Source organism: Aythya fuligula, chromosome 2 (genome assembly GCF_009819795.1).
Source record: "Aythya fuligula isolate bAytFul2 chromosome 2, bAytFul2.pri, whole genome shotgun sequence".
In the NCBI taxonomy this organism is placed as follows: Eukaryota; Metazoa; Chordata; class Aves; order Anseriformes; family Anatidae; genus Aythya; species Aythya fuligula.
In genome coordinates this window covers 21,891,159-21,913,861 of record NC_045560.1, presented here as the reverse complement: position 1 = coordinate 21,913,861, position 22,703 = coordinate 21,891,159, and the positions used below count along the sequence as shown (strand labels likewise).

Genomic DNA, 22,703 nt, shown 5'->3' with positions numbered 1-22,703 from the left:
ATTTCGGAAAGTCTGGAAAATCCAGATGCTCGCTCTGAAGGCCTGTAGCACGATTCCAACTTGTACTTCATTTACAACTAGGAGAAAACACTGAAATGCCTGGATTTGAAGAATACTCCAAAAACAGATGTCATGACCTGTAATGGCATTAATGAACTCCCCAGTGAGCAGCTGTTCAGGGACCACTGAACGTAACTTTGTGAATCTGAATGATAACACATAAATGAGCTGACAACTCAGCATTCCCTTTACTAAAGATGAAAACAGGAAAAGATGCAGAGGTCTAAGCTAATTTAAGACATTGAGTGTCAATCTCTATCCACACAGGAGAAGTATTTCCTCTTGAATTGGGGGGAAAAAAAAAAAAAAAAAAAAAACAACACACCGACATTTGACAGAGGCAAATGCTTGATTTTGTCTGTCTTGCAACTTTTTTCTTCCCAAAGGGTGGGAGTTAAGGCAAAAAAAAAAAAAAAAAAAAAAAAAAAAAAAAAGAAGTGGCTGCTCTGTATTGAAGCAAGTCAGTCACTAGCCTAGGAAGAAGAGCCAGAAAAGCCAGAGGAGTCCTACCCAAGCCATTGCATATAGTCCTCTTCCCTTCTTCTTCTCCCTCCCCAGCATGACATCAGTTTTCTATACTCCCTGAAGATTTTTGGTTTTTATACACACATGACAAGAATAGATCCGTACCTGAAGGAATAGGATTTGCACACAGAGCAGTGCTACTTCCCAGTCGCTGTGTGACTGCATCTACTTTATGTGAATTAAGGAAGTTTAAACACGAGTTCACTGAGCACTCTGCTGTGAGCACTCAAATGTGCAGTGGGACAAGGCTTGGCACTTTCCTTGAAAAGCAACCAAGACTACAGAGAGCAGCTTACTTGAAGAAAATCAGTGTCCACTTGGGGTGGTGGGGCAGGACTGACTACACTGAAGTAATTTCATGACACAAAATCCCTATCAGCAGCTACTGAACATAACTCAAAAATATCCTCCAGTCTAGTAAGTCCTTAAACCTCAAATTGCTAAAAAGAGAGGAAACACCACTGAAATGCTCTCTCTGATGCTAACCTAATGTTAGACTCATCCCTAAACGTCTACGAGGGGCTCTCATTAAAGACAAGATGCTAGGAAAGGCCATTCACTGGGCATGAATCACTATTCTTATTTGTATGTCATGGAAAAATCAGTTCCTGAAGCAGCGAGCTGTAACTCTGTGCTAGAAAGAGATTCAGCACCCGTAATAGGAGAGGTGCTGGACCAGACCCATTGAACTTCCCTGCCAGTTCAGAGCACCAGAGGAGCCCAGACACTGCTCTACCAGAGAAGTTCACCCCTTAGGAGCCAGGTGGCAGGGCCAGGAAACAAGCCACTTCCACACCTTCTCCAACCATCGCCTACAAGCCGTAAGTTGCAATACCTACTCACTACTTCTTTAAAGGCACACTCGGAGGAAGTTATTCCTTCTCCAGGCAAACACCTCAGCAGAAATAAGAAAAGCACACCAAAAATAAAACCTTACAGTTCAGCCAGAGTGCAGAGCCACTGAAAAAGCAAGGTCTGGACTACCTGGACAGAAAGCAGCCATCATTTCCCCTCCCCTCAGTTTCATCTCAGGGTGAAGAAATCCCCAAGCCCCCACGCTAAAATAAATCAAGCCAGGTGCACGCATCATTTGACAGATTTAAGTTAGGGCACCCCAAGCCCACACTTCATGCAATAAACTCGCTGCCAAACAAGGCTCAGATGCCACATTAGCAACTGAGAGCAGCAGGGACCATCCTGCTGGCCTGGCCGTGCCTGCCCAACAGGCTCGGAAGCGCCTTTGGCATTAACTAAGCGGGTGCCGGGGCCCGGCCGCGCGGTACAAATAAGGCAGCGCCGCCGCTGTACGTACAGAGCCCGGGCACGTCCAGCATGTTGGAGACGCCGCGGTCGCACATGTCCACCTCGGGCTGGTTCTTCTCCCGGCTCTCCTCCACCATCTTCTTCAGTGACTTGGACATGGCCTGGGCGGGACGCGAACACCGTCAGGCTTCGGCTGGGTGCCCCCCACACACAGCCCGGCCGCCCCCCGACCCTCCCTGCCCAGCCCCCGCGGCCACTCACGGCGCTGCCCGGCTCCCCCCGCTCCTGGTCCCCGTCCTGGTCCCAGTCCCTGTCCCAGCCCTGCTGCCGAGCCCGGCCCCGCCCGGCCGGAAGGGGAGGGGGGTGAGGAGGAGGAAGAAGAAGAGGAGGAAGAGGAGGAGGGTGTGAGGAAGGCTTGCGAGGGGCCCTTGCTCAGCCTCAGCACCTGGGTAGCACCTCAGGGATGTTAACGGGGGCCCCCCGACCGCCGCCATTTCGCGGAGGGGAAGGAGCCGCGGGGCGCGCCTCAGGGCGGAGCCATCTTGGCGCCGGCAGCCCCTGGCTGGGGGCGTCCTGCACAGGGCAGCGGGGTTATTACAAATAACATCCACTGGAAGAGTTACTAAAAGTGATGTTCACTGAAACCAGGGTGTAAAAGGGCAGGTGCCGTAACCAGCAAACGCTGGCCTGGCATTGCTGTGGGGGTAGCGTCAGTGTTTCCTTTTTTAGAAATGATTTAATTTGCAGTAGCCTCTAAGTGGCTCTCGCTGCCTCCAGCCCTTCCGTGAAGTTTCAGGCTGCTCTCAGGTCTGCCCGACAAAGCACAGCTGGAGGAACTTCCCTTTATCTAGATCACTCGGCAGCACGTCAGTCACGGTGATGTACAAGCCAGCAATGTTCCTCTTCATCTGCAGGACACTTCCACATGTAACCAAGCACCCCGATAGCCACCAGTCAGTTACCTCAGAGAGTTAGCTGCCAGCATATTTACTGTTCTTCCTTCATAAAGGACAGTCAGGCTTGATTTAGTAACAAAGGCTTATCCAGATTTGTCTATAAAAGAACATCCTAGTTTGCTTACCCCAACGAACAGATCAAGCCTCTGTGACAAGCTGCTTGCAGGCTGTGTCTTTACGGCTCACCAGCTCATCTGGCTTCTGCTGCCCCATGTATGCAGTGATAAAACAGCTGCATGTTACATTCCACATGACCTGAATGTCCACGTTTGATCCCTATTGTAGGAGTATTTAATTACTCCCTCTTTAATAAACGTATTTCCCTTACTGGCTTTTGTCAGGACTGCTTTCTTTTTCTTCATCCCAGTAATTTCATTACCGTTTTCTTTGCAAACAGTTCATGTTTCAGTCACATCTTTGGGTCTGCTTTGGTGACTGCTTCAGCAAACCTCCCAAATGAGCAAACACGCTAATGCATGCATACCCTAGTGAGGGCCGCACTGGATTTGACAAAGAGGTGATGCTTTCCAGCCTTCATTTTAAAGATTTTCAGCTGCTCGTGAAGCACTACATACCAATTGGATGAGAAGAAGTGGAAAGTAAGTATGCATGACATGCTGGCCAAGTGGCTGGCCATTCCCTGATCTTGACAGCTTAATCTTCAGGTTCTCCCATTAGGAGTAGTAATGATGAAGGCTAATTTCCTGAAGAAGGCCTGTGCCTCTGCCATAACCCTCCATCTCCTCTCTTTTCCCCAGCACCTCAGCATATCCAATTCTTTAACCCCCTCGACCCCAAGTATCCCCAGCTCCCTCTGTACCCCTAGCTACAGGCTGGCCAGCTGGAGACCTTCCCAAATGTTGGGCTCACAGTGCAGGCTTCTCCAGTGTGACCTTATTTGTGTCTCACTGTGCTATCCAGTAAAACATAAATAAATAGATAAATAAATATATTTTTTTTTTTTTCCCTCCAAATAAAAACCACCTTTTGTAGCAGTCAGTTTTAATGCAAGGGTAGCGTGTAGTCAAAACAACATCAATGTGCATCGGCAAAAACAGTTGTATATTGCTAGGCACTGCTGGTAGAAAATTATCCACCAAAATTAGAATAATTAGGTGTGATAACTAGCACACTATTTATTTGCTGAATTTTGCCTTATAAAATCAGACTTCTAGAATTTGGCCTCTATTTTTATTACCGGATATTTTAATTTTAAGCATTTATTTGTTAGCAATCCTGTATTGTTGCTATTGTTATTTTGTACAGTAGTCAATGCTATTAATTCTTACTACGTTTCCTTTTAATCAGAACTGCCAAATAATTCTGTGGTTTTAGTTTGGCAGCTGACAGAAAAATAATTACAAGAAATATCTCAATTCTGGTGCCCAGGATGCTTATCTTGAGTTACTGCGGGAAACTGAGACACCTCCTCCTTTACTTTATGAGCCAACTAAAAACTGTTTTTTAGCCAAAATACTTTGTAAATGTAACTACAATTGGCGAATGTTTTAAATTGACCGGCACCGTATTTTCTAGCATTGTAGCTGTACATCTTCTCTCTCCTTTAATTCAAGTAACTGTAGCCCTAACAATCTCATTCTGTTATTACTTCTCATTTATCGTATATAAAGAATAGCCCTACTGCAAGGGCAATTCAAAAACACTGTCATGGACATTTTAGTGCTTATTCTTCAAATCGTAGTCTTTTTGCCATTCATATATTACTGCCTCCTAAGGAATGTCTTTATGGAAGAATAAATAGATATGGTAACATCCAGAATATTTATACGTCAGTTAAAAAAATGCAGGCTCTGGAAATTGAAAACGCTCATTCATTATCTGTGCTGTGTCATTTACAGCGGAGAGGTTTGTAACCATGCAGGTATTAAAAGGCAGACATGTGGTATTCACAGCCATGGCTTTATCTATAAAATAGACAGCAACGTGCAAAGACATAAAAGCAAAGACATTCCTGGCAGTATTGTGAAACAAAGCCATAAATCTTATTAAACAAAACACAGATTTTGTCTTCTGAACTATACACTACAAATAACAGATTTAGGGGAGAAGATAAAAAAAAAAAAAAAAAAAAAAAAAAAAAGTTCAGTTGTTTGCTTTTGCCATGCATTCGTTTTAAAGCATTTTAAATGACTTCTTACCTTGCAAGACAGAAACATGGCTTAGCAAGAGCTCTCTCCTTTAAGGACCTTCACTTTAATAGTTCTGCAGTGGTATTTCTCTCGTGGTTCCTCATATAAGATGTTAGAGGACAGTAGTGGGTTACTTTGTTCCTGTTTTTTTTTTTTGAAAGAATGGGTTTGATAATTTACTCTAATTTTAGACTTTGACTATTTTTGGCAAGAGTCAGTTGGGCCAGATCAATTGAACTTTGTACCAGAAGCTTCATTCAACAGTCTTTGTGGACGTGAATTCTCTGCTGGACTTTCATTTTCTCTACAGAACTTCGTGCATTTTACTCACATGTAAATAAAATTATGCAGAGATATAGAGTAGTTGTAATGTTTAAAGATGCACCAAGCACTAATTATTATCAGATTTAAAAAAAAAAATCTTACAATTTTCTTGTCCTCTCATTCATTGTGTTCTTCATTCTTTTTTTTTTCTGCAGAAGTTCAATGATTCCATAAAATCTGTTTGGTGTTATGACTGAAAGTCACACCAAGGCCAAGTGTTTATCAAGAAACTGTCAGAAAGCATTTCACCCACTTTAAAACGAAACGTGATTTTTCACAAAACCAAACTTTTTGAACAACAGGTTTCAACACACTTGTCAGTTTAACTGCAGTGCCCCTGAGGAGCTTCAGGCCAAAGGTTGCATTGCCAGAGCTGGCCTCACGCAGATCAAACCTCAATATTGTGCAGAGTCAACAGGTAGGCCAGCCTTGGCAGGCCGACCTGTGGGATAGCGATCTCCTCGGGGAAGCAAGTTTTGTGTCAAATAAACTGTAGGATGTGTGACTGCTATCAGTTTCAATAGGCCACTAATGAACTTCATTCATCACAACCATGTACAGGTTTCTATCGTGTTGTTCAGTTTACGCTCCACCGTGCTCTTGGCAAGACCAAGGTTTCACCTAAGAACTGATTGTCCGTAAGGGAAGGGAATGCACTGCAAAGCACTGCCTGGCAGCAGCAGGAGCTGTTGGGGTGAGAGATGCCCTCCCAGTTCAGCTATGGCTTCCAGGTGAGCTGGGCAGCAGGCTGCTGAAATAATTAAATAATATATTTAAAAAAATAAATAGTGTTCTTGCCAGGCCTATTTGTGCCTAAAATCTGATGCTTCTGTGACCATCCACCTAGCAGCAAGAGACAAAAACCAGACTCTGAGGGGACTCAGCCCTGCACGAACTGCATGAACCCCATGGTGATTCATAGGAAGGTCAAAACCACGATGGACGCAGATGGAGTCTCATGATGCTGCCATCCACTAGGAGAAGTAAACTCCTTCCTGATCTCGGCAGGCAAACAGCTGAAGCAGTGCTTGACTGTATCTGCATTGTCTTACGAGTTCCTGTATTCAGAGCTTGTTTTGTAGCTTCATCTCCAGGCAGTTTAGATGACAGTATTTTCTTTACTGCCTGCAATCCCTTTTATGCTTTTTTTTTTTTTTAATTTGTTTGTTTTTGTTTTGTTTTGTTTTTAATAAATTTAGGGTCAAATTTTGGATTGTCCCTTGATTACTAACATGAAATCAGTTTGGCTTGGAGTCTTGAGCAAAAGTTCTCTGGGCTGCTAATGTGAAAATGTTTAATTCCACTACATGTCCTTTTATATCTTCCCATATTAATTTCCTGTTCTGCCTGCAGGTCAGGAGGACATATATGTCTCCTAGTTTGATAGAAATACAGATATTTCTCCTTTTTCCAAGTTGTACTTTAGCATGTTAGCAGGCATATTATATTGTCTGTACCTAAGCCAGATTTTTCTTAATACTTGGAAGATTCTAAAATGCTGTCATACATCTAGTCTGCTTGGCCAGGTCTCTCTCTCTATAACATAATCAGATCGTTCCTGAATTTTAAATATCTTGAATTTTATATTGTGTCATCTACCCTTTTGCCCTTGTCTGTTTTGTGTTTTCTGGATTGTATTTTAACCAGAATAGCTTCTCTCCGATTATGAAATCTTGTTTGTTTGTGGAATTACGCTTTTTTTTTTTTTTTGGCATTCACTGGGAAATCTTCAAAGAAATCTGAGATTTTGTTAGAACTGCTATTAACACTTACAATGTCACTTATCATCATTTATTGCAACAATCATTTTAAGAGATTCATTTCACTGTGTGAACCAGTGTCCTCCGTATGCCCCAACAACAATATTTGTTACATATGATGTGTGTTAGCCTGGGGCAGTGGCACAATAATGTTAGTAAAAAGTCAATCGGTATTTTTTTTATTTGCCCTATTCTGAAGTCATATGTTTTATAAATGTCTAGGAAGTGGCACACAAGTTGTCTAAGAAGGCAACATGGTTGCTCAAAGTCTCACAAGTTTTTATAAATTCAGTTGTAAAAGAGATTTGGAAGCTTAAAGATCTAACTCTGTAAATATAATCACAGAGATATGTGCATATTGAACAGGCTCTGACATCACTTCTTGATGCGGTTATGGTTTAGTAACACAACGCATCTTTGCTGTGCTAAGCTTTAGTGAATGCCTGAGTACTTTATTCGGCCAGGTTCTTCCACCCAGTGAGTAGTATAAGAGAAGATTCTTCAATGAAATTATCTGTGTAAATGGCTGTAGGACAGGGGCTGTATTTTATTCTAGTTCAAATAAAACTAGCTGACATTTAGCTAGCACAGTTGGACTTGATGATCTTGAAGGTCTTTTCCAACCTAAATGATTATACGATTCTATGATTTATAAAGATGCTTGGGACAAACACATAATTCTGCAGAACTAAAGACAACTTTGTATCTTAACTCCTCTTAACAATTTCACGTTGACTATTTTGTGTTTAAGTTTTATCCTGGCTAATTAACTTTTTATAGCCTTAACTGTAAAACTTTTTTGCACATTTACAAAAGCGTTTGAAATGGTATAGAAGAATATACAAATATGATAAAAACTGGCAAAAACTCATTTTCAAAGTTAGGTAGATAATTTATTCACAGTACAACGAAAGATTATATTTTTGGGACAGAACTTTAAAATTCATAACAGCTGTACTTACATTAATCTTTAAAAGGCCTTACTTCAGTTGCAATTATCATAACTGGATTTCAAACATATTTTATGATCTAAAGTGTCCTCAGTATAGCAAGGAACAGTAAAATATTTCTCATGTGATGTCCTAGCTCCTCCAGCTCAACTGGAATCCTGATGGTAAAGTCACATATTCGGCATGAAATTTTATATAGACTTGATGAGATGCAGCTGTGAATGGAGCAATGTTTGTATCCTAAAATTAAAGAAAAAAAAGGAAAAAAAGAGCTTTATCTGACAGCACGATTCTGAGAAAAAGCCAATTACAATGTTAAAGCTGAGGTACAAATCCGCTCAGAGAGTGGAAGGGACCTCAGGTCTGTGCTAGATACTGCTGTTGCATTTCTTCCATAGGGTGTTAAAAATATTTAAATCACAAACGCAGCAACTAAATTCAGAGAAAAAAAGCGCTTGATGATACCACCCACTAGATGTCACTGTAAGGTCTGTATTGAAAAGCTAAGATGCCACAGAAGCCTTACACTTTCACTTCCACTAGTCTGTATGGAACTCATGCCAAAATCAGGGAAACAATCTTAATTATGACACAGTAAAGATTCATTTTAACCAGTTACAGGGTCACAGACAGTAGGGAATACATACCATCCCACAGTACGGCCCAGCGGGGGGATAGCTGGCATCTGGCCCATTGTAAAGGATCAGATAGTTGTTACTGCAATCCCCTGGGTCATCGATGCTGATGAAATCAAAGTTCACTGTGACAATTCGTCCCTTGGGCGCAGTAATGGCCCACTCACAGTCAGTGTTGTTCTGGTAAGTCGCAGGGTAGCTAGGACTAGCAAACGTGCCAGAGCTGCCGTATAATGTTCCTCCACATCCTGGAAATGGACACAGTTAATTAGCTTAGAAGACTTAGTTTTACAAGATACTACACAATGTAGTACAGTCTTAGCAGCAGCACTGAAATACAGAGAGTCACTGTGGACTGGAACAATGCATTTGGATAAGAGCATTATTGCAACGAGATGAAACTGAGGCTCTAGCTTCAGCAGCCTGAGAAGAATGGGCATCAGACATACTGTAGGGTTACTCTGCAGTGCTGTGATGCTTAAGCTCACTCCTGTAAGTTAGTGTCAAGGACAAACTATGTCATCCAGCTATTCATTCCCATATCATATGCTATTTATGACTAGGTCTATCACCCAGTCACTACACAGCATTATAGATACGTTATTTTCCTGAGGCAAGCATCAGTCCTCTTCAGGCTTAGCAGTGCCTAGATCCTACAGCCTATCACAAATGAACTACTAATAAAGTTGACTGAGTCACTGCTACCACCACTACTCTGTGGTGCCAAGATAGAGGTTCCTTGTATTTTCTGACCTCTTGGTGAAAGATGTAGACCTCCAGCTTAAGTAGAACACATCCTCTGAGGTTGCTAATTAGAGAATAGGGTTGGCTATGGGTACTTGAAAAAGTCTTAGATGTTGATAAGTCAAGGCCCCACCTGAGCTGGCTGGATTCCATCTTTCTGTGTTTTTCTTCTGTGTACAACTGCTTAATGGAATTACTTTATTATTACAGCCTTACCACTTGATGATGAGGTCCAAGTGATTTCATATCCATCACGTGCCACTGAAATATCACTCTTGAAACGAAGGTAGACAACGTGATTTTTGGGGAAGATGGGACTGGGCACAAGGTTTCCACAGAACCTGCCAAGCAGTGGTGATTGGACATTGCTGCCATTTCTGACCTTCAAGGGACAAAAAAAAACATTGTCAACATTAAATTCCTGTACCAATTATACACAACTACAATTATACAGTGATGCAGGCACAGCACAAAGTATGTATAGACTTGCATAACTGTCATTTAAATACTTTTATTTTTCCTACTCTACATCCTTACATAGAAGGGAAAAGAGACTATTAGCCAGCCTGCCTGAGCTTTGTAAGCAATGGCACAGAACAAGTATCATCAGCAACTGGTAGCTAAATTTTATGGTGTGGTATATCTCCTGAATAATAAAAATTACTTGGCTAGTAGCTAAGATGTGCTTTTGAAATTCAAGTCCATGTTTTAATTTTCATCTGAAATGTTAATATTTCAGATGAAAAGATTAATACTTTACCCTGCAGACTATTCTTTTCCCTGGTCACACAACGACACAGTTCATATTATGTAGCTTAGTATTAAGCTGATGCTTTTTTTGAACTCCAACTATGGTGGAGTTCAGATCCATTTCTTGAAACAGTAAAGAGGGTATTGAAGAAGAACTAAACGGGGATTCTGCCACAGACATCAGATTTTTGTAATCCGACTAGTGAATAGTGAAACCTTCAACAAGCATGAAAGGACAGAGTAAGTATTGTGCAGGATAATATGCTTTTTATTGACACAAGGTACTTTTGCAAGTAGCATACATTTGTATTACACCTCTCTCCTTTTTTTTTTTTTTTTTTTTTTTTTTTTTAAGAAAAATAACAAGGAGATGGAATCTGCTGCTGGAATGAAAGCACTCAGACTTAAGGCTTTCCATTCATGCACAGGTGTTAATATTAGATGAAAACTATCCCAGTTTGCTCTGTAACTGGGTAACATCAACATGAGCTAGGTAAAGATGAGTTGGATAACAGCAAAAGTTTTTATTGGTTTTAGACTTAGTATAGTGTGTGTTGTTTAACCTCTTACTATAGTACCTCAGTATTTTTCACCATAAAACTGTAGCAATATAGTAGTTCCTAATGTCAGTTCAGATGATACTTGATCCAAGACTGTTAATGTCCTTTGACTTCAGCAGAATTCGATTTAGGCCCACAAAATAGATATACTGGCTTAATACCTCTAGGAAGTCATGTGAACACTGGATGCTGTCCTCCAAACTGAAAGCATGGAAAAAGAGAGAAATGGTGTGGTTCTGGGGAGCTCTCAGAACAATAGAACAATCCATATTATTGGGGTGACGACCAGGCCATCCAGGGCTCTTCAGGTAACCAAATGGCTGGTTATACTCTCTGCTGCAACCTGGAGAAAGAAAGACAAATACATGTAAGGCTTGCAGATCTTTGTATTGCTTTTCACTGTATGGAATCAACAAAGAGAACGGTAGGTAAATTTTTTCAACAATTCTTCAAGCTTACCTGTAGCTTGATAGGTAAATCTGACTCCATTATTAATCCTATATTCATCTGACTTGAAAGTCACAATGGCAGTGCGATCATGAGAATAAAATTCAGGGACTGGGAAGGTGTCAGTGCCGCAGAATCTATGGGCTGATCCTTGGCTGTGCTGGAATTCAATACACGTCACAAATTACTTCTATATAGGGGTACAACTTGGTTTTCTACTTACAAAACTTTAGGTGAACACATCTTTTAGCACTTTCTATACCAGATATGCAGTCACATTTTAAAACTACCATGGAAATCACTTATTAATGTCTCAACATTTTGTTTGATTATGGTGTGATACAAATCAAATGTAATAGGTATTTTCATGACAAAGTAAGAAACAATGAAAGAAGGTTTAGAATAATGAAATACAAAGAACATAAGCAGTTGTGGTTTTTGTGTGCGTGTTATTTTTTTTTCCTAGTGCTTTCTACAAACACTCTTGGCATGAATAGTCATTTTATTATGGTTCTTGGATGGGAAAAAGTTTAATTAGTTTATGAAAGCTTGTTGTTGGGCAATACTTTCTGGGTGTTAAGTTTGGCAGCTCTACTACTAGGTGCAACTGTGAAAAATTGCATAATACTTACTCAATGTTTATACTCATGCTCAGTACTTATACAATGCTCAATACTTATACTCAATGTGTAAGTCACTTCATGACTTCCATGAAGTCACTGTACCAGCTGACACACATCAAGTGGGGCATAGTGCTTAATGCTTTGCTCATACTCTTCACACAGAATTATCAACTAACCTATTACTAATCTAAGGAAGGGAGTTCTTCCCCTGTTTCCAAAGAGTGAGGGGAGCTGAATGTGAATGGGGCATGGTATCAACAGTAAATTTCATACCGTTGGTGAGTCCTGGAGCTCTAGGTAGTTCTGAGAGCAGTCCTGGCTGGAATGGAGGTGGAAGACCTCTACCACCACTCTGACTTGCTGCTGTGGAGGGGCATCAATGACCCACGTACAGAGGGTAAATGCTGGATATTCACCAGGGAAGTGAGGGGACGTTACAGACAGGGAGGTAGAAGTCGCATTATATGTTCCTCCACATGGTCCTGTTTAAAATAGTAATAAATGTGTCATAGACTGAAAACCTTTCCAACTGGGGAAGAATGTTTATTTATTAAACAAAACTACACTGGACAATATCCTTTTGTATATATACAATGTATGTATATAATTTGTATGTATTGTATATACCTATGACTCTCTAGAAGAAAAAAAAGTAAGTAGAACACATTCTGTGTCAATGTATGTCATAAAATTAAAATAAATGCTTTTTCATTGTAATATCAGTGTATTTATTAACAGTCCATGATAGAGCATTCCTGTTTTGCTCTCAACAGTGGCAGGCACCCCACAACCAGCCAAGACCAAAGAGAATTGCACAGGTGTCCAGCAGTGCTGCTTTCAGCTTGCTTATAGGTGCTCTGTAGCACTATACTATTGGACTGTCTTTGCCCTTCCCTGAGTCCTGTATCTGGAGCAAATGTTAATGATTTATTATTTAAATACATGTTTCCGCAAAAGAGTCGCAACAATATATGTATGTATAAATATATGTGTATACTTACGATCCACTGTGATGTAGGTAGCATTGAAACCCTCCCTTTCCACAGAACTGTCTGTGACAAATTTCACAGTCAAGGAATTACTGGTAGAAAGAAAAGGAGCTGGCACTGTAGATCCACAGAATGTGCCAGCTAAATTGGCATTTTCGTTAACTCCATCATAAAGCTGAAATAAGAAAAGCATATAACATACTAATAGTTCAGGCACAAAACCCACAAATAAATAGAAATAAAAATTTCTGACCTCTCTTGACATTGCAGTTTCTCTTACTTGAAAGCACATTAGGTACTCCTGTGCTTTAACAGGATGTTCTTGATGACTACAATTATTCACTGCCATATTAACTCATTCTGTTGGACAGTGCAAATCTCATTATGGAACATTCTGGTCCTGTCTTAGCAAATCCATCAACATTTTATTCTATTTTAATTTGAGGTTCTGTGTTCTTTCTTAGATGGAATCTCAAAGCACTTTTCAATGAGAAAGGCTGTTTTTATTCACCAAAATGTAGAATTCATTCCTCATGTTATTGAACATTTCTAATGCTCAACAGGACCTGTAACATGCTTTGGAGGATCTTGTTTAGCAGCATTCTACCATCTATATCCAGTGTTTTATATACTCATCTCCAGGAAAGTAGCTTTCACAGGTGGGCGTTCAGCATCAAGACTTATTTAAAATTTTAGAAATTAAAGGTTTTCAAGCAATTTGGTATCATAATAAATATTCATGATTACTTTCAAAGCCCTTAATTTTGTTCTGTTTCTATTCTGTGAAATAAATACTCATTTGTATAGGTAGTCTAAGAACAGAAGTTTGTACCCATAATAATATTAAAATTCTCATTGGTTTCCAAAAAAAGCAGGATGTCATCTGGCATTGTAATCTAACCTACCAAAAACCTGTAATTACATTAAGCAATTGAATTTCTTCATAGGGCAATTTTCTATTAAGTTTTAGCCTCATGGAGAAGATAGTGAATCGTATCTCACTGTCATTTTCTTGTTAAAACACACAGCTATCTTACTTTGACATAATCATATCGGCAAGTCTGAGCGGACTGTGCTTCGAGCACAAATGAGGTGAAGGTGAGGTTGATCAGCTTGTTTGCAGGTGCAGTTATGATCCACACACAGTCCAAATTCTTCTCGTATCTTCTGCTCACATTGGAGACTGGAGAGCCAAAGCTGTAAGCTGAGTATGTCAAGTAGCCACCACAGCCATTCTGAGGTCCTGTTGAAGAAGCAGAAGCTTTTTAAAAGCAATTCCTGGCACTTTAATTAATCTTCAGAAATTGAGTGTTACCATAGCGGCTTTGTCTGTGCTACAGAATTTTATAGTCCTGTCTCACAGCGGCTATTTTAATTATAAAAGGCTTTCAACATAAACAGCATTAGGTAGATATGAATCCCAATTAGATAGGTTAGAGTGAGCTAAGAAGGGCTCATCTCTTCCTGAATATAAAAGCAGTATCCACTTTGAAAATGTAGCTACAGATTTTTTGTAAAGGGACTGTAAGAAGACAGAGGACAGAAATTAAGTAGAAGAATAGTGGTTAGAAGACGTTTTAATGTAATTCCTACCTATTAGTAAGAGCACTTGGACAGTAGGGGGCACTGACTTGACTGGGAAAATGTCTAAAAATTTAGTTCCTTGTTTTTGCGATCCATCCTCGTTCTGTCGGGATTGAATTTGGCGGCCTAACACTGGGGCCCTGCCTCATAGTCAGGAATCTAGCTAAAAGTGACTCATTTCTGGAAGTGTTTTACTTTGCAGGGACTTACAACCCCTCTGAAAATGTGGATAGCACATACAGAGCTCAGTCCTAGCCAGAGCACCTCGCTGTGAAAATTTGAGCCTTATAATGTTTTTAGTCACACTGAAAGAAATGACTTCCAGATAAAACCAGTTACTAAAAGATCAGAACCCTCTTATTGCATCTAACTAGAAATAAACAAAAAATACGGACTATTTGCAGGGATTTTAACAGCTTTTTCATTTGTATTTTCCGGAGGGAGAACTGGGTTAGCAACCCTGAGCAGTTTGTTTAGTTTATGCTTCCTTCCCGAGTCTCTATGGCCACTTTCCTGGCCACTTACTTATCTCAGGAATCCCAATAAAGTACGGCTCATGCTCTTCCTTGTGAGCCTGGGAAAGAGCATTTGTAAGCTGCATGGGGTGAAGTGGTGACTGCAAGCAGCCCGGTCTCTCCCGTGGTGAATCCTTTTGGAAGAATCAGATTATCAGAAGAAGATACAGCAACACGATCACAGCTGGGGAATTTCAGCCGTGTGTGTAAAAATGCCTGTCTGGCTGACGTGTAACTTAACCTTGACCCACTGATATATATCCAGTCATATAAAACTACACACTACTTAAGCTACAATATTACAAAAGATTCCCCTGGCCTAAAATCAGCACCCAAGTGTCAAGATTGCATCAGTAACCACGGGTTGGAGACAGCCCTATCTTGCAAAATTGCAATGGTTAAAACAGAGTGACTAAGGATAAATGTCATCTCGTTCTACTAACCAAATCCGGAAAGACTCCACCCTAAAAAGGAGTTTGCTTAAAACCAAAATCTTAATAGCATGAGATTTAAGCTTTTGCTATAGCTAAAAATGAACAGAAGAAACTTACTACAAAGTGAAAAAGTCAGGAATAATAATAATAGACTGCAGTCCAGTTTTGTGGGCTGTTCTAGCAGTGAAGCTGCAGAAATGGAAAAGTGTTAGTATTAACTCTGATGCTGCTGCAGGAGCTGAGAGCAACAGTGGGGGAAATGTGACCAATAAATCATGTTCTTACAAATATCCTTAGGAAGGAGCAAAATGTCAGACAGGAGGGTGCCTGGGCCCTAAGAATGCAATTTCATTATGTTTTTCTCTGGGTTCACCCTTCTGGATGATTTATTCAGGCTTCCTGAAGCAGTCTTGTTGGAGCCACTTCCTGCTCAGTGTTTTGGACACCATCCACTAAGCATGCCATTAAGCATATAATCATTAGACATAGATCATAGTCTGTCCCTCCAGCATCGCAATATTGAATCTTCAGTGATATATGGGTCAGACCGTCTTACAAAGCTGCCCTTCACCCTTTTCATGGTTAGAGTTGCAAACATGCCAGCCAGAACGTTGCAAAAGCAATCAGAGAATTGCCACAGCGCAATGCAACAGGAAAACTGTCACAGCTGCTGGATTGTCCTTTTTTTGGGGTATCAGAGTCTGGACCTTTGCAATGGTGCACTTCACAGCTATCTGTGCAGCTACAAAGACAGCTCAAATGACAAACAAATACAGATGTGGGTAAACCATGTGTTTAAAACACATAAACAGGACCTGACAGAGAGAGAAACACACCGAAGCCTCATTATAAGAAAATTAATTCTAGCGAGTATAGCCAGTAAAAGCATCAAAGTGGAGATAAATAACTAAAAGTATGATTTACAGTTAATAAAAATGAGGTTTCATCATTAGCTTTCACAATGCTTAGCCTGCTCAGCCAGGACTGAGTCAAATGGTTAGAGGACAGTACATTATGAATAACGGCTGGACTGGAAGCTGACCAGGTATCACGTAGCCCCGCATCAAGCCAAAAAAAAAAAAAAAAGAGCAGCCCCTGTTGAAGAATCTGTTATCGTGTTTTTCATTACTGATCAACTTTACATCTGATTGCAGCCACTACAAGTCACAGAACAGTGAATGTGCGCAGATCAGGGGAACGCCCACGAGTAAAAGAAAAGCCAGTTACTTAGCAGGAGAAAACTCACTGTAAAAAAAGAAACCCTACTACACTACTTTTTAGTGTTGGTTTTTTTTTAAAAAAAAAAAAAAAGAAGCACCTCATCTTTTTAAAAATCGTCACAGCTTTTGAGTAAGAAGGCCAACTAATAGCTCTCCAGCTTGTTGTGATCGTCGATGGAATGATATCATTGTTGGCTAACGCAGACAGAAAAACCACAACTAAAATTTAGGCAAAATCTGAGACTGAGAAGTCTGTTAATTGGTAGAATAGCCTCTTAGATATTAAAAGTTAAACAAGATAAAAATGAGAAATGTACCTTATAGAACAACTGAGGGGAAAGGGTGCAGATGGATGACTGTGTTGTTTCAGTCACTGGTTTCTTTTTTAAAATAAAAATCGTAAGGTCATCATAAATCAGATTGCAATCCTGTCCTCCTCATACACAGTTTGCCAGAGAACACAAATTATCAGAACTAGGGCACACACTGTCATCATTAATTGCTTTTGGTGGGAAGCATTAATGAAACTAAAAGGCTGAGGGACCATTCAGAAAAGAAAGGACTGAAGGTTCCCTATGGCAAATAAAAATAATTACAGCAGAGAGCAAGCACATGTTTCTCTAAGAGCTACATCCTCTAGACACAGAACCAAGATGAAGATAGATCTTTGAAGCTGCCTGCCTTTGAAGTACAGTCAGGGGTAAGGTTCATTTGTACAGGTACAGATGCAATGAAACAGAACCTGCCGAGCAGTTTTAAGTCTATTGGAAACAGCTAAACCAATGGCATTTCAAAACAAATCAAACTAATTTTGCTGTCCTTCTCCTTGTACTAAAAGAGCCCCACAGTTGTGCACCATCAGAAGACAGCAAAGTTTGAAGTACCCTCTTCATCTGCTTCAATCCCTCTCCTAGATTTCTGAATCACATCTGATCTCACCTAGAAGGATTCCTGGGAATTCTAGGCTTCTGGCTGATCTGAATTAAAAATCAGAAATAAGCAAGGATTAACTCTGCCAAGACTAATGCTTCATTCCTGACAGGTTTTACTTCCAGTTCAAGGCAGGGGCTGGACCGTGGCTGCAGTAATTAACTCACGGCTTGCTTGTATTCGGCCTTCAAACAGTAGAAACTATGTTGGGATGGAGGGAGGAATCGTCTGTCATTCCTCGTCTCATAGCTGGTAAACCTTAGGGTTGGTAAACCTTCATGAGCTGAGATTTCGAGGTCAGTTGGTGTGTTTGGCAGCCCCTACACAGGCACCATGACTTCATGTAGGCAGCGGGCCTGCAGCGCTGTAGGGCCTAATGGCCCTGACAGCGGGGCCAGCCCTGACCACAGCGCCTGCAGCAGCCGGGAGGAGACCTGAACACAGGGGACTGTTCTCAGCCCTCAGCCTGGCCTCTAAACAGAAGGGTTTTTACATTGATGTGATGGCATGGCAGTGGTACCAGCTGTGACATTAGGACTGGAAAGCCCACAGCTCCTGCTTCAGCAGGATTTTACAAATGCAGTCAGACAAAGTTAATATTCTTAAGTTTTTAGACTTTTTAGCTGATCCCAAACATAAGTCCAGATGTGCTCTGGCCAAACTCACTCTAGTTCTGCAAAACTGTAATATATGCACTATCCCATCCATCTCCTCAATGCTTATAGAGGAGACTAGAGGCAGACAGGCAGTCTGGCCTCCGTCTGATACATTCTAATACCGCATTAACATACTTGTTGGCATCACAGTTGCCCAGGCATTTTGCAGATCTCTCCTGCAATGCAAATCAGAAATGTCTCCTCACCCTTTGTTTATATGCACCGGAGCACAGACTTTCAGCTGAAGAAGTCATTGAGTATGTGAACCACTTCTGTTTGCTTTGGGAGAAGAAATGTCGCAGACATTAAATACCTGACATTTCTGAGAGGCGTATGTAGACAGTCCTTAGCTCAACAGATGTATTTTTTTTTCAGAGATACTGAAGAGACAGCAAATACTTTCTAAATTTAGTCTGATATCAAGCTGATGCATACTGATGCATATTTTTAACATAGATTTGAGCCACAAAATACATTTAGAAACAGTCCAGGAATTGTGACTGTCTTATAAACAGCTATTCTGAGCTTGTTAAGGATGTTGATATTTTTATAGACTATAATAAGATCAAGAGAAGATATTATTAACCACAACTGAGTCATTATTTTAATATACCAAGCTAATCATAGTTAAGCCATGACAATGTAATGAATCTGAACTGTGAAATATCTGTGTCGTATATTTGGTAAAATATTGTGTGAATCAAAAGCCCAAAGAAAGCTTTGTGAGAATATTTGTGAATTGCAAGCGGTTTGCTTCTCAGCTAGCCCTGCCACAGCACCAGGCTTGGAGGCCAGATTGGATATCTTGAGATACACCTCTGGAAACCAGTCCTAATGGGCTGTGAAAGCTCTGCCAGGCACTGCTGCTTTTCCAAAGGCATGAGAAAATACGCTGAATTCAGCAACAGCATTCGCATGCCACAGTCAAGGACACATTCTTCTAAGATTTTTTTTTTTTTTTTGTAGGAGGGAGAAGAATTTCTAATAAACCTGAGAGTTGGCCATGTAGTGCTTTCCCACCTGACAGGCAATAACTGCTGTTGTTGCTGCAGGTCACTGGTGCCACCAACAGCAGGTGCCAACATTATTTACCTAGAGCAGAGCCATGAATTACTGCTAGTGCTGTCAGTTTAGAGATGACTCACAAAAGAACACCTAACCCCCACCTATGCAGCAAATGACCAAACCAATATTTTACACCTTTCATTACCCATTCACAACTGTTTTTCACTGATTCTGAACAACACAAATAAAATGACTGAACATCGCTGGAAATCTGCATCTAGAAACTGAACAAAGAGTAAGCCAAAATTTCAGTTTGCAAGGCAGAATTGGACTTAGTCCTATATTAAGATTTTGTTGTTCTTGTTGATAGAATAAAATAGCATAAAAATGCTGTGAAAAATCTCCTGGATCCTTTTTTTAAAGTACACTTTAATTTCACTAGGGGTAAGCATAGCAGTGAACCCATTAGTGACAGACACTTAGTGTATTGTATTCCGAACAGGAAACAAGTAATTTAATACACAGCTAATAGAATAAAGGAAGACAGAAATCTCCGGGTAATTTATCAGGTAAGTTGCAGAGCACTTTGTCAGGAAGAAAAGCATATAGATTATCACCTTAATTCCATAATATGCATTCTAGGTAATTCATATAAGTTTCCTATTAATGCATTTTTCTAGTATATGAAATGAGAATTTATTTTTCCAACCATTTTTCATCTACACTCTACAGGCTTGTGATATTTGTTTTTTTTTCTGTGTAAAATGATTAATATTTAGAAATACTCATTTGAATAAGAAGGACTGAGGGACCCTTGAGGGAAAAAATAGGCAAACTGAGGACAATGAGACTAAGAGCAGGCTCCCAGTCTCCCTTTCAGAGGATGGGGTATTTAAGGACTCTTTTGCTTTTTAACAGCCTAATGGTTGCCAAGGGTTTTGGAGGCATTTCTTTTGCCCTAGAGCCTACAACACTAGTTTTCTCATTGTTGTCACCCTATTCTTCTTGCCTGTCTATATCCATCTGTTTTAACTTGTCTTGTGTTTAAATCATAAACTCTTTCTGACAGCAAATTGTTGCTTTATTCTGCCCATGCAATGCCTAGTGCAGCAGAATCATGGCCCACAAGCTCATAAGCCCCAAGGTAATGCAAACAAGTGGTGACATTGGTATTGATGCAGTACACCGTACTGCTTTTTCACAAAATTTAAACATGAAGTTTTCCTGCATGCTCCCAAGGGAGAGCATAAAAAAGGGAGGGGGAGGAGCTGGCTCGAGCTTGAAGTCAAGCAGGATTTAGGGCTGCAGAGAAAAGCAGGCAATACTCCTGACCTCCATCATACCTTCCCCACCAGTCCCAGCTCCATTTTCCTTTTGCCTGTGTGAAGAAAGCTCAGGAAGAGCTTTCTGACCCAGCCCATTTATCTAACCATGTCTAACACTTTGCTTCTTGAAAGTTCCTGGGGCTTCCTCAGACAGCCTCAGTGAGCAGAGCTGCCTTTCAGAAACCCCTTAGACCATTCTCTTATGGCTCAGAATGTGACATATTTTTCATTACTGAGACAATGGGGCTACGTACACAAGCATGGAGAGCTGCCAAGCTGAAATGATGTGCTGTTAATAAGGTCACAGATACATCTCCCGAAAGGGGGTTGCTGACTCTTTAAAAATGAGAAAAAAAAAAATCCATATATGTCTTCTCAGCCTTGGTATCATAAGCCTTGGAGGGATCGCCAGTTGGGGTGAGAGGGTCACCCTCCTGCTAGATGGGACTTGGCTGAAGCTCTATTTATCACCAAAGCACAAAGTCCCCACTGCCATGGCACATGTGGCAGAGGTATGTGCAGGCTCTGACCCTGCCAGCCAAGGTTAGCTGAAAAGATCAGGTCTCCCCTTAGAGCTGGAGAAATAATCAGAATAATCAGGAGATCTTTGGCCAAGTCACAAGCTCTGTACATGCAGACCTTGTCCTTCGGGGAGAGATCTTAGCTCTTCTTCCTTCACAGAGACATCTCATGTAACCAAATGCCTTGAGCTGGTATTGATTTATCTCTTCTTATCCTTTTATTGATTGCCTGGAGGAGCACACGCTCACGGTAGAAAGGAGGTATAATTCTCCTTTTACAGACTGTAAACAAAGGCAGAGAAAAGGTCAGTGGTAAGAGAAGGAGCCTTTCCTTCCACAAATCTAACACTGGCAGCAGGCTGGGATCCTCCAGTCAGCGCAGTTCACCAGTTAAGCTGGAGAGCATGAAGTGGGGCTGGTAAGCATCTGAACTTAGCAGCAGGGAAGGTGAAAACTACGATTCTATGACTACAGACCCCTAAAATTGCACCGAGGGCCATATAGCCCCCAGCGTCAAATGCCCCATGTCACAGAGTCACTTACGGCAAAGAATGCTGGTTGTGCAATGTGCATTCAGCAATACATTGCACAGCATATGGAGTGGCATGGTGAAAGTATATTGGTATGAGAAGACATTTGAGAGAAAAGGCGATATATTGCCACATAGCCAAATTAACACGATTTCATACTTTCTGTTAGTTTCCCTTTTCTGACTTGTGGGGGGCCTTCAATATTCTAGTGGGTGAAGGAGCAGTGGTGCAAACATACTGCTTTAATTAAAGCTGGGATTTTTTTTTCTACACAAATGTCAGGGTTTAACTCTTTGAATGCCTGGTTACTGTAGGTCTTGCTAGGATTCTTTGAGTTTCCTGTTTCATCTTCTGTCTTTCCTCCCGCTGCAGTGGCTATCAGATTGACTCCCCAGTAGTAAAATTTCCAAGAGATAAACACTGCTTAGCCCTGGATTTTGGCAGTACCCTTGAGAGAAGCCTGATCACAAAAGAAACTGGAAGAGCTTGCGAAGAAAGGAAATAGTTCGGTTTGCTACAAATGGGTTTACTGTTTCTGCTTGCATCTTTCCAATACATAATCAGGGTCACTCACAACATTAAGCAGAGTGCAATAATTACGTTATCCTGTTGTGCTTCTCTAGGGTAACTGCAGAATAATGTGCTCATTGTCATCCAAGAGAGAATGAGGCTTGTTTTGTCTCTGCAGATACCATCTTCCTTATCCAAGAGATTTATCATTATTAATTGTCATCTGATTGCATTTGTACTCTGACAAAACCACATGGGTTTTATCTTTTGACAGAGATGAGGGAGCTTCTGTAAAGCAGCATTTAGAACAACAGGCTCTTCGATCTTCATGGTTTTATTTGCTTTCATTTGAAGCAGAATCTCAGACCTCATAGTACAAAGATGTGTCACAAATTTTCCTGGCTCTATTTCTCAGACAAATCAAACTGCACATTTTTATAGGAATGTGACTCATTTTTTCCTATTATAATATACTTTTCTTCTTTTTGGCCACCCCATATTAGCATGGGACTGCCAGGATCTTTCCTACAGGCTGTGTGGTTTAGTCCCTGTGGCTTGCTTCCCACAGAGGAGAAGAGACCTAACATTAAGTACCTCATCACCAAGGACTATTCGTCACACAACCCACATCTCCACATGGCTATTTTTTTCCAGTTTGCAGCTCCATTGCTCCTGAGTAAGTCCTGCAACATCACAACCTCCCTTTCCTTGAGAGCCTGCAAAAATTAGACTGGTAG

The 22,703-nt window shown here is 40.8% G+C and overlaps 2 protein-coding genes across 3 annotated transcripts in view; both read right to left on the bottom strand.

The window, feature by feature from the left end:
- RSU1 (Ras suppressor protein 1) overlaps positions 1 to 2,336 on the bottom strand; it is a 94,009-nt gene extending 91,673 nt beyond the window's left edge. Inside the window, exons 1-2 of one of the 2 annotated variants that reach the window (XM_032182881.1) lie at positions 2,294 to 2,336; positions 1,898 to 2,009 (exon numbers count right to left, since the gene is read on the bottom strand). In XM_032182881.1, coding sequence (XP_032038772.1) covers positions 1,898 to 2,006 — 109 coding nt within the window. In that variant the 5' untranslated portion in view covers positions 2,007 to 2,009; positions 2,294 to 2,336. Of the gene's footprint in view, positions 1 to 1,897; positions 2,010 to 2,109; positions 2,182 to 2,293 lie in introns of those variants that run through there. The other variant, XM_032182880.1, reaches the window with a different exon arrangement.
- A 5,784-nt stretch (positions 2,337 to 8,120) lies between these two features.
- The window catches only part of CUBN (cubilin), a 138,509-nt gene continuing 123,926 nt past the window's right edge, over positions 8,121 to 22,703 (bottom strand). The window contains exons 60-67 of the mRNA XM_032182345.1: positions 13,774 to 13,979; positions 12,749 to 12,911; positions 12,021 to 12,229; positions 11,137 to 11,284; positions 10,839 to 11,020; positions 9,584 to 9,749; positions 8,636 to 8,871; positions 8,121 to 8,228 (exon numbers count right to left, since the gene is read on the bottom strand). Coding sequence (XP_032038236.1) covers positions 8,121 to 8,228; positions 8,636 to 8,871; positions 9,584 to 9,749; positions 10,839 to 11,020; positions 11,137 to 11,284; positions 12,021 to 12,229; positions 12,749 to 12,911; positions 13,774 to 13,979 — 1,418 coding nt within the window. The remainder of the gene's footprint in view (positions 8,229 to 8,635; positions 8,872 to 9,583; positions 9,750 to 10,838; positions 11,021 to 11,136; positions 11,285 to 12,020; positions 12,230 to 12,748; positions 12,912 to 13,773; positions 13,980 to 22,703) is intronic.